At 44.4% G+C, this 17,246-nt stretch overlaps 1 protein-coding gene across 1 annotated transcript; it reads left to right on the top strand.

Annotated features, from left to right (window-relative positions):
* Positions 1-552: 552 nt before the first annotated feature.
* BZW1 (basic leucine zipper and W2 domains 1) lies at positions 553-9,682 on the top strand. Its single transcript, XM_041403269.1, has 12 exons — positions 553-682; positions 1,103-1,176; positions 2,928-3,104; positions 4,655-4,749; positions 4,996-5,061; positions 5,323-5,458; positions 6,041-6,150; positions 6,267-6,437; positions 6,703-6,849; positions 7,165-7,303; positions 8,133-8,255; positions 8,467-9,682. Exons 2-12 carry the CDS (start codon positions 1,113-1,115, stop codon positions 8,496-8,498), a joined length of 1,260 nt encoding a protein of 419 aa, XP_041259203.1. The 5' UTR covers positions 553-682; positions 1,103-1,112; the 3' UTR covers positions 8,499-9,682.
* Positions 9,683-17,246: the final 7,564 nt, after the last annotated feature.

Here is a 17,246-nt window from a genome sequence, read left to right as displayed (position 1 = left end):
GCCTGCTAACAGGCAGACTGCCTAGATCCTGAAGGTATGCCGAGACCTGTTGAGGTGATTGCTAGTGAAAGAACCCGTGTTTAAACGCAGTAGGCAAGGCCTGTGCTTCTGGAGCCTAGGGCCTTTGCTGTGTGTTCGACAGGCACAGCTGGTAACTGACAGTCCTGCCTGCACACACCACAGCACGTCAAGTGCTTGTTAGCACCAGGATCTGAAAGAAGAAATTATTACAACTGCAAAGCAAATCTAGGGTCAAGCGCAGCACAGCAGCTATTGAAGACCGCTGTGCCGCTGGTCCCGGTGCTGCCACCCGCGCTCCGTGGGCCGCAGACCAGGCCAGAGCGGAGGTGTCCCTGCGGTGCCGGGCTGGCTCCGCCGCAGGGAGCGCGGGGGGCACCAGGCGCAGGGTCCCGATAACCCCGGGGCAGGGCTCGGCCGGGAAGCTCCTCCAGCGGGGCAGAGACCCCCGGGGGCCAGCAGCACGTGCGGCCCCCAGAGAGCCCGCCCCGATCCCCGCCCCTTCCCTCCATCCTCTCGGACGGGGCGGGGCGGAGCGCGGCCCTCCCCTCTTCCTCTGGCGTCGGTTCCGCTTGCAGAGCTCTCGCTGCCGCTGCTCCTCGCTGCTGTTCCTGCCCGTCTCCGCTCCGGGCCGCTCGGGCATTTTCTCTCTGCCTTAAAGTCGGTGAGGAGACGGGCGGGGATGCGGGCGGCCGGCTGGGGCCGGCTGCAGCAGCCTGGGCTGTAAGGGCCGCACCGCGGCGCGCTGCGGTGGAGGCCGGGGGAGGGAGGTGGTGTAACCCCTTCTTCCTCCCCTCCTCGGGTGCCCGGGAGCGGGGCAGCGTTGTCGGCAGCGAAGGCGCCGCCTGGTCGGGCCGTACGGCAGGGCCGAGGGGTGAGAGGCGCGGGCACGGCCACGGGCACAGGCACTGGCACCGCGCGGGCCCCGGCTCCGCCCTGCGGCCGCCTCCGCCCGGGGAGCCCGGTGCGTGCCGGGAGCCGGGCGGGGGCCGGCGCCGCCCGCAGCCGCCCAGCGCCGCGGGAGCTGGAGGGAGGAGCGGCCCCTGCCCGCAGCGTCCTCACGGGTGTCTCTGCTTCCTCGTAGGGTGTCTTTTATGAATAATCAAAAGCCGCAGAAGCCGACACTATCGGGCCAGCGTTTTAAAACCAGAAAGAGAGGTGAGTTACCGCACCGTGCCCGCTGCCAGGACCGGCTGCCAGCGCTGTTTACGGTAAAACTTCGGTTTCTGTCAGTAAGCAAACCAGTGCTTTCATGCGTTCACCATAAATTTTTTACATGAGACCATGCTAAGTGCAGAATCTTGAGGCTGACTGAAATTTTGTCTGCATTAATAAAAAAATATCTGGCCGTCAGAATTATCGCTGAATTTACTGTAATAACCTTTGCCTAAAAGGTGGTCATTCTAGAACTGTCCTGAGTGTGTAGCCTGCAAGCAGAAGGATCTTGTACCCCTGAATTACAGGGGAGCTCCAGCACAGGCTTGTTGCAGGTTAATATATACACCTAAGGAGCATCTAACATAGTAAGAATTTCAGTCTTAGCCATTAGATAAAAGTTACGTTGTCCTCTTTTAAATTTTTTAAAACTGACAGAAAAAACCCACAACAAAATCCCACAAATCCACCCACCCACCTATCCCCCAGGCAACATCCAAAAAACTTCCAAAGTATGGGATATGCAAAGGCTCTCTGCATGCAGTTACTTCCGTAAGTTGTGTTAGTGACTGAAGGGGTATGATGAGTAACTTGATATTTTGGTGGAACTTTTTTCAGCCTGAAGAAGTGGGGATGCTCTTAGAATTTCTGTTCAATACAGTTTTACTTGTATACCAGCAGTATTCCAGCTGTAACAGGAATACAGCTTTAGGCATGCTGCATATGCAGAAGCACGCGTGGATTTATAGAACCTGTTTGATTGTCAAAGCCCCTCAAAAATCTCTTGAATATTAGAGTTTGCTGTGGTCTGTCCAGCAGGTGTAATGCCAGCAGCCAGGGATTTAGTCTCTTTTTAAGCATTTAACCATAGTTTGGCTGTGAAGCAACTCTTCTGGAACAGTGAGCTCTGTGGTTCTGCCCTGGAAAATAACTCATCCAGTATTTCCAAACTGGTACCCGGCTTTTACCAGTGTGTTGATAGTTGCATTGACACTGGACACTAGTATGCCCTACTAGGATGCTAACAGAATTGGTTAAGATGTTGTAGACAGCACTCAAAATAAGATCTGCCGTTGAGTTCTTTTATCTTTAGAAGCTTTTAATCTTACAATTTCCATAATCTAAAGACAAACTGAGATGAGGAAAAATTGAAGATCTCTTTAAGACTTTCTTTTAATTACATGGGTGGATTTGTTGCATGTTGACTATGCCCTGCCTGTAGTAAAAACAAGGCAATGATCAGCTGATGTGTCAGGTATGAAGATACCTCAGGAGTGTTCTGCTTAACAACAGCAAAGGATGCCAAATAGCTCTGCAGTTAAGGCCATTAAGTTAGCTGTGTGTCTACATTTCCCCTAAGCACTTGAGGAAAAGTTACTGCCTCAAACTCACCTAGCTGCTGGTTAACATGAGGGGATGGTCTTCATAGCAAAAAAGCAAATTTCCAGGTGACTCGGATGCAGTAATGGTATGCAGTTTGACAGTCAGGAAATTTAATCTGAAACAGAGAGAGGCCCAAAAAGCTGAGATAAAACGTGAGTAATGGAGTCTAATGTAAGGAATTATAGGGGCATGTATTAAAAATTGCCTTCCAGCATGAGCTAAGTCTCTGGTTTTGGAGAGAAAGAGTGAACATGAGAATAGGAGTATAAGAATCAAACTTGAGAAGTCAGATAAGCTTCGTTAGAGCCAAGTAATGATCATCACAAAGAACTCTTAATGGAAATCTTATTTCAACGTTTTTTGCTTTACAGATGAAAAAGAGAGGTTTGACCCTACTCAGTTCCAGGACTGTATTATTCAAGGTTTAACTGAAACTGGCACTGACTTGGAGGCAGTAGCAAAGTTTCTTGATGCTTCTGGTGCAAAACTTGATTATCGCCGCTATGCAGAAACACTTTTTGACATCCTGGTGGCTGGTGGAATGCTGGGTGAGTCCCTGTGATGTGGCTGCTGTCAGCTTCATTCACTTCACTCTGCAAAAACTGCATTTCCTTTCGTGTAAGATCTCTGCTAAAGAGCCCACTGAGTGTCTAGAACGGGGTTTAAGTTAATCTGCAGTAAACCACCTGATCCTCTTGGTGCCTGAGCAGTTACTGTAAAAATACTCTTTATAACCTGCCTCAGTTTTACTTGAGTCTGTTTGCATTCCTTGAAGTGTAGATTCGTACAAACTCTGCTTAGAAGAAAGTACTTTGGATTTTTGGGTGTGGTTGGTTTTTTTTGTTTGGCTAGTTTTTGTTGGTTGGGTTTGTGGTTTTTTTTGGTTGGTTTTTTTGTTGTTGGTGTGGATTTTTTGGGTTTTTTTTTTTTGGGTGGTTTTTTTTTTCCCCAGGAGTAAAAAAAATCTTGACTCTGGTCAAGATCACTTCTAATGATGAGAGATGGATGAATGCTTGTTTCAGGTGCAAGTGCTCAGTCTTGGACATGCTGTTACAAATGATTTGTTGCTGACGTTAGTGAGGTCGTGGGCTCTAGCAGACATCAGGGAGTGAGAAATGAGAGGGTGGTTGAGTTCAGAAAACACAGGGAGTGAGGAAGTGAAATGTGATGATGAAAAGTCTTGCAAACTCAGGTACACGCTCTGTGTACAAAGAGGAACAGATGCTCACCAACCAGGTAAGCATATACTGTAATTGTTACAATATGTGGGTTTACATTCAAGAGTCTTAACCAGTGCATCCTCCTGTGTTAGGAAGTGTTCCTTCTAGGAATGAGTGATGGGGAAGGGAAGAAGGCATTGTTGTGTTATGGTGATGTGAGGTGCTTTACTCAACTCCTTGTCTGTAACAGGTAGCTAAGAAGACCAGCTTTGATCTTCAGTCAGAGGAGGCCAGAATAAAAACTGACATCCTGTTGCCTTACCAGCTTTTAATATTATTACCAGAAATATTAATCTCTAGTTTTAAAGTCATATTTCTGACTAATTCATAACAAAGGATCTCCATTGTATGTAGAATGGCACAGAAATTGATGATGAGGTGTTCTGGCACTGAAGCTGGTGACCTGAATGCACCTTCATTAGTGAAGCAGCCTAAATAACTAAAGTTTCAAGCTCATCTCTGCAGCACTGAATTTTGAGCTGTGTGTCTCTTCATGTTTCAGTCTACTGTTGTGACTTACTCTGTAATGTAAAAGGCACGAAGCAGCACTATTGCAGAAGACACTTGCCGGAATTACGCAGCTTCAGTGGCTTCCTTTAAGGGAAGAAGAGCTCATATGGCCTTGTTAACTTACTCATATGAAAACAAGATGTGTTGTCCCCTTAGCAGCAGGGGGCCAGAACAGTTAAATGTCCAAATCTAAGCTCTGGTGCAGCAGTGGAACACAGGGAGATGTAGGAGTGTCTGTGGTGATCGAGTCATTGAGTTCATCATGGCAGGACAATGTGTTGCATGCTGAGGGTGCTGGAGTTCTGCTGTGGAGACTGCTCAGTGCTCTCACTGGGAGTAGCAGTACTAATGCTGAAATCCTCCTGCAGCCCCGGGCGGGACCCTGGCAGACGACATGACACGCACAAACGTCTGTGTCTTTGCAGCACAGGAAGACCTAGAAACCATGCAAGCATTTGCTCAGGTTAGTTCTGAAATTAGGACAATTTAACTTAAAGCTGTTTATTGCCAAAAATTAAATGTTTGTGTAGTTGTATGTTAACGTACAAGTAATGCACGGCTTTAAGCATACTGGAAGTGATAGAGTAGAAGTGTTCTAACCTGTAAGTGCTCTAAAGAGTTCAGACCTATTTTACTGAACTTCGTTTTTTAAAATTCTAATCAAATGATAGTTCATAGCAAAAGATAATGTACTCTTATGTCTTTCTAGGTTTTTAACAAGCTAATCAGGCGTTACAAATACCTGGAGAAAGGCTTTGAAGATGAAGTCAAAAAGGTATGGAGTGGTTTTTTTTATCAGCAGACAAATAAACCTTCACATTCTGCTAGTTAATCACTCTGTAGAAGGGTTACATCATAAAATGGATTATTAAAATACAACCCTTGAAAGTTGTTCATAGAAGAATGGCTGGCTTGCATGACTACCAGTGACTAGTGCTTCTGCTAGCTTGATGAAACAAAAATGTTTAACACAGGCAGTGGCCAAAGTTTAGTGAGAGGTGGTGGTTTTATGCAGCTCTTCTTACTTGTCCTGCAGTTGCTGCTGTTCCTGAAAGGGTTCTCAGAATCTGAGCGGAACAAACTGGCCATGCTGACGGGTATTCTGCTTGCCAATGGGACACTGAATGCATCAATTCTCAACAGTCTCTACAATGAGAACTTGGTTAAAGAAGGTAAGTGTGACCCAGCTCCTCCCTTAGGAAGGGGAGACAGAACCATGACAGGTAGGTGGAAACTGCAATGACATTACACCCTTGTAGCTCACAAGCTTCCTTTAGTGATAGATTAACTACAGGATTAGCAAAGGTAAATGTGATGCCCCTGTGAACCTGGAAGATCTTGTTAAGACTTCAGAAAATTAGTTTCTTGAGAAAGCTTGTGTGTAGGACTTCCCTGCATGATACTGGGGGCTGCCATCACTAGTGTTGCCCAGCAAGGCACCACTGTATTTTTGAGAGGGACCTTTCAGGATGCAAAATGTTGTCATATCTTTAGGTTACTTCCTAAATTGCAGCAAGAAGAGTTGAGTTTAGTACAGGGAAAACTTTGTGATGCTGAGTTGTAGGTAAAGTCCAGTGTACTGGAGGCTGCAGTGTCCTTGGGCAGAGAGACATACTGCAGACTGTGCTGGGGTTGCTTGGAAGCACAACTGCTGCTCTGAGCACAATCTGAACAAACAAGGTACCCTGTACTCAGGCCTTATGGTTCCCTGTGTTTTGAATTTCACTAATAGTAGAACTATTCTGACTGCACAGGTGTTTCTGCAGCTTTTGCAGTCAAGCTGTTCAAGTCATGGATAAATGAGAAAGATATCAATGCAGTGGCTGTCAGTCTTCGCAAGGTAAACATGGACAACAGGCTCATGGTGAGTACTACTGGAACTACTCTGCTGTTCCGTAAGCCAGTTTGGCGAGCAGCATTTGCCAGCAAAGTACCCAACACACATCTCTTTTACAAAAGAGTTGTAAACTTCATTTTCAGGAACTCTTCCCAGCCAACAAACAAAGTGTTGAACACTTCTCCAAGTACTTCACTGAAGCAGGACTAAAGGAACTTTCTGAGTACGTTCGGAACCAGCAATCCATAGGAGCTCGGAAGGAGCTGCAGAAGGAGCTGCAGGAGCAGATGTCACGGGGAGATCCATTCAAGGATGTAGGTGTTTGTAGACAAGGTGGAGGTGCTTTCTGTGCCTCTCTATCTTTCATGCTGAACTTAGCTCTCACTGGGAACTAAAATGAGGAACTGAGGGGGAGTTTGATACGGGCTTTTTGGTCTTTCCTTAATGCCCTGAATCGTGCTTTATGATCAAGAAGGTTGGTTGTCATTCTGAAACCTCCTGGGTTACCTTTAGAATAGAAGTTTTCATTTAGGTTAGTATCATTTGTGGCCTTTCTGCTTACTCTTACTCTCCTGGCAGATCATCTTGTACGTGAAGGAGGAGATGAAGAAAAACAACATCTCAGAACAGACTGTGGTAACCATAATCTGGTCAAGTGTAATGAGCACAGTGGAATGGAACAAAAAGGAGGAGCTGGTAGCAGAGCAAGCCATTAAGCATTTGAAGGTATTGTAACTTCAATACAGACTTCTGCACCCCTTAGGCAGAGCCTGGTTTTCCTTCTGTCTGCAGCTCCATTTTAAATGTTAAAGCTACAACTGCTAGTACAGAGACAGAATGAGATGGGGAATTCTGCCCCTTGTGAGGAGTATTGCAGGCCAAGGGCCTGAGGCAGAGGCAGTGACTGCTGCACAGCTGCTCTGGGGTGGGGCTGTGGTTGCAAATTTCTAAGCAGTGGCTGATGGAAACTGCAAAACCTGCTTTAGTCAGGTGGTAAATAAGAAGTGTTCTGTGTGTGCCAATCTCTTGCTCTTGTTACAGCAATACAGCCCTCTACTTGCTGCCTTCACCACCCAAGGTCAGTCAGAGCTGACTCTTCTGTTGAAGATTCAGGAGTATTGTTATGACAACATTCACTTCATGAAGGCCTTCCAGAAAATAGTGGTGCTCTTCTACAAAGGTAACTTTGTGGGGTTGTGGTTTCAGGGGTTTGTGGAGGAGCTGGTTTTGGTTGGTTGGGTTTTTTAAAGCTTCTGAAACAGAGCAGATCAGTGCTACAACACTGCACTTCCTAAGCTGAAGAATTTTCTACCTCCTGTTTCTAAAAATGCAGAGGTGCACATGGCTGGCTCTTTGCACATGGGGAAGTGCAAGACAGAGATGGCTGCCTGTGTACAGTAGATCTGCTTAAGTGTTGCAGAACAGAGCTAAATTTAGATTTTTAAAGCATTTTGTGAAGTTCCATGATAATTTATTGTTCTTAGTTCTCTTAACATGGACTGTGACCAGCTGAAGATTGAAACCACCAATGTGTTCCAGACTGCTCTAGTCTCGTCTTAAATGTTTGATAAAAGGTGGTACTAAAAAAAAAACACGCTGTGCACCTATGGAAACTTGTTAAACTGAAGACTGTACTGTACTTGTAAAATTTAAAAACCACCTGCACCACAGGAGGTGTTTACTTTGGACTTCAACAGAGCTTGTATCTGTTCTTAGCTGTTAACTGAACCTTTGCTTAGTGTGCCTCTCAAATAACTCTAAAACACTCCAGACTGTTAGTGGGAGTGAAAGTGCAGCTCCTGGATACAGTACTGAGGAAACTTGCAGCATGAGGAACCATCCAAAATGCTTGGTTCTCCAAATTTCAAAACTGAAGGCACTCCTAGTGCAGGTCTGTCCAGCTGTACCCAGAGAAGGAGTACACAATGCTCCTAAGGGAGGAAGCAAATGCTGCCAGTCAGGTTCTCAGCAGTTCACTGTGTTAACACTGCTCTTGCCCATCTTTACAGCTGAAGTTCTGAGTGAAGAACCCATTCTCAAGTGGTATAAAGATGCTCATCTTGCAAAAGGAAAGAGTGTTTTTCTGGAGCAGATGAAGAAGTTTGTTGAATGGCTCAAGAATGCTGAAGAAGGTAACCAGCAGCTTAGCTCATATGTGAAGCTTACTCATTTTGGGAACCCTAATGCAAATAATGCTGTGTTTTGGAGTGGGGGATGTTAATTGCCCCTCTGAGACTAGTGTGGATCCAGCAGCAGCTGCTGTGCAGGATGCAGGGCAGCAGCTGAGCTCAGGGCTGGGGGCTGAGCCATGGCCAGGCTGCTGATGACGTCTCTCTGTTGCAGAGTCGGAGTCTGAAGCTGAAGAGGGTGACTGACCTGTGAAACTCTGGCCTCAGTAAAGCAAACAGGAGCTGTAGATAAGTGTCATGTCTCATGTGTCCTTCTGATTCTTACATCCTACCTCCCTGTATCAAGCATGATATAAGGGCTCTCATGGCAATTTATTTTAACTGTTTTCTATAGTTAATGAAATACTGGATTTAGTTTTTAAAACCATGTTCCAAGTAGCTTACAGGAGCTGTTAGATTTGATGCTTAACCTGCATTTGTCCTTTCAGTTACCTTCTACCTCCTGTATTTTCTACTGTAATAATGTAATATAAGGCCTTCCACGGTGAAATCCAGTTCATCTGTTGGGATTTCTGTCTGTATTGGAGTAGGTGTGATATGGTGAATGAGACTTAGGGCAGTGTGCTTGCAAATTAAAACTATAAAAAAGCCTCCCAGGCGAAGAGGCACTGCAGTCTGTACCACCAAACAGCCCCCATCATAGGTGGCTGTCCATGTCCCCAAGTACTTTGTCATCCCTTTATCAGACTTTCAGCATAAAGCAATCCTCTGTTCCAGCTCTGGGGAAGGTGGGAGCCCCACTGCTGGAGAGAAGGTGTGGTGGTGGCAGGAATTGTGGTTACCATTGTGGGGCACGAAGAGTGGCATCTCTGAGCCTGCTGGCTGTCACAGCTGGTGGCCCATGCTCCTGAGGGACTGTCAGGTGCCCTTGCAGCTCTGGGGATGCCTTCCTTTTCCCTTTCCCTCATGGAAGCACAAGCAGTGCTGTTCCACGCAGAGCTGCCCAGCAGCTTTCTTGAGCCAGACACTGCTGCTGGCAGGGCTGGGGGAGCAGCTGCTTTGTGCTGCTCTGTAAATGCACAGCTGCTGCAACCTAAGGTAGCCAAAACACCACCCCTCCCCCTCTGAGGTTTAGAGATTCTTTTATGCTGGCAGCTCACATGCTAAAGCAACTTATCTGCTCCCTGAAACTTTAATTCCTAATGGAAATTCTCAGGACAGTTTAATTCAGAAAGATTGGGGAAAAAAAGGTGAAGTCTATACTGTTGTAAGCTAACAGTGAGCATTAACTGAAATACTGGTAACCAGAGTACACCTACTAAAATAAATGAAAAAATTGGTCATCACAATGCAATCTGTTCAATACTACAGTGATCTTCCTTACTTTGTAACTTTTTTTTTAAGCAAATAAAGGCCATCCTTACACTTAATGCCAAGGGCTGTCTCTGCTCCTTATCTGAAAAGAAAGTGCCACTGATACTATAGGGTACAAAGCAATGCAGTTGTTTGCCTAAATTCAAGGACTGTTGAATAAAGTGAAGTTAAAATACTACTTTGCTGTTAGCATGTTCAAAGTGCTAGCATCCCCTGAGTTTGAAAACCAAGTTTTATATCAATATTTGGTAAGTATCCAAGAAATCATACTAAAACGTAAGGCAGTTACAATATAAACAAATTAGAAGTCAGTGGTGGTTTAAGTTTCTTTGGTCCCTGGACTCAGCCTGCTTAGCTGCAGGAGCCTGTGCCCTTTCTGCTTTTCAATGGAGAGAAGAAAGAAGAGAGCTGCATGATAAGAGCAGTGCTTGTTTGGGACAAAATCCAGCATCTTCTGAATCATGTCAAAGAGGTTCTTGTGGTCAGAATCCTGCCATGTCGTGAACTCCTTCATGGAAATAAAACAATGTTTTGTTGTTTATCTTTCAGTTATGTTTAAAGCTTCTGTCCTCAAGAGCATTTTCCCTGTCGCATCTTACCTTCAGTGGCGTACAGGGAGTTGATAAGTATCTGCCACCAGGATTTTGTTCATCCCAATCCAGCTGTCCTTGACAGAAAACTTTTCCATTTCCTTAGACAAACAGACTGTATTTGTTACTCAAGTACTCTGTTTTGGCCCTTCAGCAGAAGTTCACCGACGTGTGTTTGCAGCTTGGGAACTGATCTGGGAATAGTCCACCAGAGCAGCCAGCTTGTAAAAGAGATGGCTGGGTCTTTAATCTAATCTGAAAATATTTAAAATAAAACTATAGCAGTCCAGTACATAAAAATATAATAACCTGCTTTTCTTATCATGTGATATGGCAAAGACCCCAGTTCCTTGCCATGGCTCTGCAGGGAAATCCAGAGAGACGTTTTTGTTCATTGTTAGACAGAGTTATCAATAACTATTTTTCACTGCAACCAATAATCAGTTTCAGATTAAGGAAAAAAGAGGCAGTACTGATCTGTTTCCTAAAGTAAGGTGAAGTGCATTAGGTTTTGTCCCTTGAGGTGTTTTCCCCTTGACGCTATTTTTTTTTTACTTTGTTGATTAATCTCAAGTTTCAGCAATATTGTCAAGATGACAGAGTTGAGGTATTTGAATTTGTTGATGGTGACAGATGAAGCTACATCTGTTACTAGCATGGCTTGTAAATTACAAATGTTAAGAAGGTGATCCTTCACACCAAGCTGCTGCCAAATTGTTGACTGAAAGTCACTTGTAGAAATGTTCTGTTCATACCGTTCCTTTGTGCCCACATCCCTTCAATTTGGCACCATGGAGGAAGGCGGCTGAAGTTCTCGCATAAATCATTCCCCTCACTCCCTGCCTCTCCAGCATATTTTCACCCACCTGAGGAGAATTAGAGATGCTGCATCATGCTAAGGTTCACAGTAACTTACAGGAAATAGTGCTGCTCCAAGGTAGTAGTCCATGAGAATACACTCCAGCCGTGTCACGGCTGTGACTGTCCCAGTGCTGTGAAAGGATTCAGAAGGTTCTTGTTTGATACCAGACTCGAACCAGCCCAAGAGCTCAAGAAAGAGCGCGCTGTGCTGCCGGAGCACAGTTCAACAGTGTGTGCCAGCCCTCAAATGAGAGCTCAGCCTAACAGGCTGCTGTGGCCATAGCTAACTGCAGGAGCTCTGCACTGGCCTGTGGGCACCAAAGTGTCTGATCCTAAAATACTGCACACCCGATGCCCATAGCTTTCATCTCTGACTGAAGGCAAAAGTGCTGAGCCCCTGGACCTCAAAAACAATTCAAACTCGTCCATGGTACTCTGGACACAGTGACTACAAAAGCAGCAATGTGACACGACTTGCAACAGTTCTAATAAAGCTGAGCCACACACATCCCATAGCACAGAAAGCAACACGACAAAAATCCTAAAGCCAAACCAAAGCACAGGTGGCTTTGTATAGTCACTGAGTACTGCCAGGATCCAGTGCCTTTTACATATTCCAGTACTAGGACTTCATAAGCTGCTTCGGAGCAGCTGCCATAGCTTTGATTATTTTCACAGCTACATATCTGCCTTTTCTGAAAAGATGGGATTGAACAGTGATGAGATAAGCAACTACTTCTAATGAAGAATATTCAGATATACATTGTATACAGCAATGGCAACCTTTTCTAAAAAGATGGTTTTTTAGTACATACTGACAATATACTCAAGGTTCGTCTATGCATAAAAAGACTTAAAATTTCATGTATCAATTCTGAAAACATACATTATACCTTATTATTGTTCCTAGAAATAAAAAGCCCCACCTACCACCCCGTGGTAGTTATGTATGCTATTAAAAATGCAAAGCAACCCAAAACAGACTTAAGAATTACCACTGAAGCTGTTCTAGACTATTCTTGTTTAAACTGTAAATATCTACTTGGACAACTGTTACTAGACAACTCTCATCAAGGCACACAGTGAAGAAAGGAAAATTAAAAAAATGCAAGTTCTACAGAATAACAATCCCCACTCCCAAAGAAAAAAGAAAAATAAAAGTCTTCTAAAAGCTCCCTCAGATCTTGCATTAAAAGCACTTCCTGTATTGGTTTTGTGTGGCCAAGTTTTGGTAGCTGGGGGGACTTAGAGCGTGGGTTTCTGAGAGATGCTGCCAGAAGTTTCCCCCGTGCCTGACAGGCAGTGCCAGCTCACTCCAGGACACAGCCAGCTGCAGGACAGCTGTGCCAGTGGCCAAGGCTTGGCCAAGTAGAGACGGTGCTAACATTCTGTGGTAACATACTTAAGAAGGAAAAAAGTTACGGCAGAGATGTAATTGCACTCAGAATGATGAGAATATGAGGAAGAGAACGAGAGGAACAGCCAAGGTCAGTAGAGAAGGAAGGGCAGGAGGTGCCCCAGGTGCAGGAGCCAAGATTGCCCTGCAGCCCATGGTGAGGCAGCTGTGCCCCTGCAGCCCAGGGAGCCCAGGGATGCAGAGATCCACCTGCAGCCCGTGGAGGACACCATGCTGGATGCCTGAAAGAAGGCTGTGACACCAGGGGCAGCCTGTGCTGCAGCAGGTAGGGACCTGCGGAGCTGTAGAGAGGAACCCACTGGAGCAGGGTTCCTGGCAGACTTGTGATCCCAAGGGGAACCCACTGGAACAGGCTGTGCCTGAAGACCGCACCCCATGGAAAGGGACCTCTGCTGGGAGCCAGGAATGGCCTCTTGTCCCTGAGCAGGGACAGAAATAACTTGTGATAAATTGAATGTGCTCCCATTCCCTGCCTCCCTGTGCCGCCTGGGAAGGAGGGAGGGAGGGAGGGAGGGAGGGAAGGATGATGCTATTAAGATTTTACTTTTCAGTATCCTGCTCTGATTTTGACTGGTAATAAATGCAGTTAATATCCCCAAGTCGAGTCTGTTTTGCCTGTGATGGTATTGGGGGAGGATCTCCCCCTGATCTCAATTTGTGAACCTTTTGTTAGATTTTTTTCTCCCCGGTCCAGCTGTGGAGAGCAGTGACAGAGTGGGTGTAGTTTGGTGGGCATCTATCACCCAGCAAGGGTCAACCCATCACATCTATCTAAAAAGTTCATAATAATAAAGTCTGAAAAATACTCTATGCATCTTGCACTTAGTACATCTCTGACAGACAGATCACCCTCTGCATTCTTGCATCTTTTCCTTCGATAGCTCTTCTGGAACAGCACCAAGACCGTGCAGCCAGTCAATAAACCCAGGTGAACTCAGGTCAGAAAAATAATTCATTCATCAGGGAGATACTCAGGCATTCAGATACACACCAGGCCACAAACAGCCCCTGGAAATCCATATAGTTTGTGTTACAGGAGAAACCCATGGCAAGGAACAGATTTTCAGGCAAGATACTCAAAGCAGGAAAGCAACAAAAATTTACAATTATTTTTCCTTTAAAAGATTAGTTCACTGAATTTTACTTTATGAGTTCAGGACCCCTATATTTTTTTTCTTAAAGCAAAGGGATTTAATAATTATCTTTTATATATATATACACACACAATAGGTATTTTTAAACAGTCTTGTGTCCAAATTAAAATAGGCAATCAAGATTAAATAACTTGTCTGAATTTTTGGCAAGAAGCTATTTTTTTAAATCATAAAAGATACACATTTGCTTTATGCTGTCTTGGCTTAAGATCTTAATTTAACTTACAACTCCAATCTACAGGTTTTTAAACAGTGTAACAAAAATCAGAAAACCCACCCTGCTAGGGGGAAGCCATCATCCGTATTTAGTTCTACAAATTTCTCACTGATACTTGAAAAAGTCAGTCTGGCATGACCCCCTTGCTATTTCAGTGACACTTAATCAAAATCTAGTTTGAAAGCTTGTCTTTGGATTTTAGAGTAGGGGTTAAGCAAATGCTTGCCATATTATAAATTTTGAAGGCATGAAAGTGATCCCTGTATTTCAAGTACTCCAGTTAATGGTTATTGTTCATTAATCTGCTCAAATATACTCAGTGAGCAAATAGCAGGACCATGTTCTGTGGCATCACAAGTATATGTACAAACTCTACATTTTCACTGAAGGAAATGCAATCCTAACAAAAAAACAGTCAGCTACTAATATGAGCCAAAGGAATAAACTTCTATTATCCACAGAATTCCCCAGACATGTCACTCAGTTATTACTGATGGATGAGAATCTACCTAAAACTAAATTAAAATTGGTCCTATCACCTGTAGAGGTTTTAGGATGACATGTATTATAAAGTGTCTTGTATTTCCTTTTGCCACCAGCTGTGACATTAGACCGGATCCCTGGCTACTAGGATGCCCAGTGTCACATCCTTCCTTGGACTTGTGACTGCCGACTTCAAAACTGTCACTGACAACGGCCTCGTTCATTCACAGAATTGGTTTCTGAATCATTACTACAAAAACAAACAAACAAACCAAACCAAAACAAAAAAAAAACCAACACAAAACCAAAACAAAAAAACACCCCCAAAAAATATCCAGTAAATGTAACTAGAATCATCCTAGTGCCCCTACAAAGGCAGCTTTTTGTTTTAAGCTCCAAGCCATCTTTCTTGAAATACCTTCAACTCAAAAATTAATCTGGTATCACATGACTTGATCAGAAGAATAAAATCTTAAAACATGCCTGCTGATATCAGAAGTCCAGAAATTTTTTACCTGCCAGGAGTTTCAGAAAGATAGTTGCAGCACTTTTTCTCCAGCGCACTTCTGAATGGTGTCCCTTTTCCATTCTTAGCCTTGTCGCACCTTCTGCAAAGTGGTCTTTTTCTTTTATTCCTGTCAGGACCCTTAGTTTGACTGGAATTCCCCAGGTATAACAAAGATATTTTACTCTTTGAATTACAATCCACAGACAAACAATTTTCAAAGCCATTAATTATCAAATTTAAACTATAATGATTGTGGTTTTCCTCATCAACCCAGTTTTTGGCTTTTTTTTCTCTCCTCCTTCTTCCAAGTTATTTTTTCATTCAAGAGCTTTTTTCAAGTTAATTATTTTTGACAGAGGAACTTAAACCTGTAACCTTCTTCCTAAAAAAAGGCTTTTAAAGACATAGTGTGGGGCTCCTGCCAAGCTACTCAGGCCCCCATTGCTGCATTATCCTAGGAAGAAGAAAGGCTTCTGTGTGCTTAACAAGGGCAAATATTGCCCAGGGGGCTTTTCAAGATGTCAGTGAAGGTTTTTCTGTGGGAGACAATAAATCTCGGGTTATCTCGCAGTTAGGCTGCCCCATGAGGAAAAGCGAACTAACTCACGACCCAAGCCGACTTTTCAGCTCCAAGCCGACTGCAGCGCCTCAGGCCGGAGGGCGGCGGCCGCTGCCAGCCCCGGGACGCCCCGGGCGGGCGGATCGAGGGGGACATGGGGCCGGGCCCGAATCCCCGGGGACACCGAATCCCGGCCCCGGCAAAAGGCTCCGTGCTCGGCCCGAGCAGGGGCTCCGGGAAAGGCTCCGGCCCCGCCACAGCGGCCGAGGCCATTTTCTGCCCGCCCGCGGAGGCACAGCAGACAACATGGCGGCCTGAGGGGGGCGGGCGGTGGTGGGGGGGGCGGCAGGGGACTCCGAATTGCGAAATGGTAATTTCTCACCCTGCTGAGGGGCTGTTAATCGCCTCTGTACTGCCCTGGACATGGTTAGTGGTCCTCTGGAATCGGCTCACCATATCTACAAGTCTGTCACTGTTCAAGGATCATGCCCCATTATTTTCTTTTTGCCCGCTGCTCTCCAGCTTAGACCAAGTCCAGGAAAACGGACAGAATACAATTTTGAAAAGTTTGTTTGTAATTTTGTCCCAGTAGGATCACTCGCCTTTCAATACACAACATTAGATTTAGAAAGAAAAAAAAAAAGTAAAAAAAGAAAAGGAAAAAAAAAAAAAAAGAAAAGAAAAAAAAGTATCTACATTTAATGTGCGTCCTCCAGAGAGAAAATACTTGGTGCTGCTGCATTTCACACTTTCTATGTAACAGCCTTCTTTTTAAGGAGAGGAAAAAAAATACCTGAAATTGTTTCCTGTTCAGTACAATTTTAAATTATTAATTATTTACAGTTCTTTTGCACTGTAGGAAATTTCCCAGTATGCCCTTTCTCCTGCATGGCAGTAGTGTCAGTCAAGTGTGCCATTGCACACCTCCGTTTACTTGATACTGCTGCTGGTTATAAGGAAGAGAGGAGCACAGAGCTAAAAGAATAAAATCCTTTACCTGATTAAGTATTACACTAAAACATATTAATCCTGGAACAAGGGCTGGAAGCTTAAAGCAACATTCCATGAAGAATATAGAAACTTTGTCCACTCAGCAGGTATTGATTAACTCTTCTCATTACCTCAGTAATCTAGTTTGCCTTTCTCTTGCAAATGAATTCTCATTATTTTAAGAGGCCAAGTCTCAAAATGGAAAATAATGGTCTGAAGCTGACTGACTGCAAGTCAGCTGGACCTTGAGCCTCCCTAGGATTACAAAGTGTATATATAAGAATGGGCTTTGCTAAGGGATGCTCACTGAGTGGAAACAGGATTGGGGGAAGAAGCCCAAAAGGGCTCTTTGTTCAACACCATGTGACCACCACCATGAGCCTTTTTGACAGTGCTCTTTGTTTTGTTTACCCCCTAGTCTTTGTGTAAAAAAGTGATGAAAAACAAGCTACAGTAAATCCGTGTTACCTAGTTTCAATCAACAGCTATGTAAGGACAGAAATACTTACTCTTTCATAGCAATAGTGTTGTGCCAGAAGCAGAAGAAATTACTCCCATCTATCTTTTGGCAAGGTAAAGACGTTACCATTCCAACACAGCAGCACGAGAGCAAACACTCCTCTAAACATGTTCTTTAATCTTCTGGGAGGGAAAGGTTTCATCTATTTATGACACTGCTCTCACCTAGGGGAAAAAATTGCATATCTTTACTCTTTTGAGAAAACTGAGTAAGGAAGATAACACTTTATGAGAAAGTTTCACAAAACTGGTAGCATGAAATTACAGCAAAGGACATTGCTTTAACATAACATCACTCAGAAAGATAGTACAAAAACCAAAG

This window comes from Onychostruthus taczanowskii, unplaced genomic scaffold (genome assembly GCF_017590055.1).
Source record: "Onychostruthus taczanowskii isolate IOZ18803 unplaced genomic scaffold, ASM1759005v1 scaffold20, whole genome shotgun sequence".
Classification (NCBI taxonomy): domain Eukaryota; kingdom Metazoa; phylum Chordata; class Aves; order Passeriformes; family Passeridae; genus Onychostruthus; species Onychostruthus taczanowskii.
Note: the sequence above shows the minus strand (reverse complement) of the source record. Positions and strands in the feature narration are given on the sequence as shown.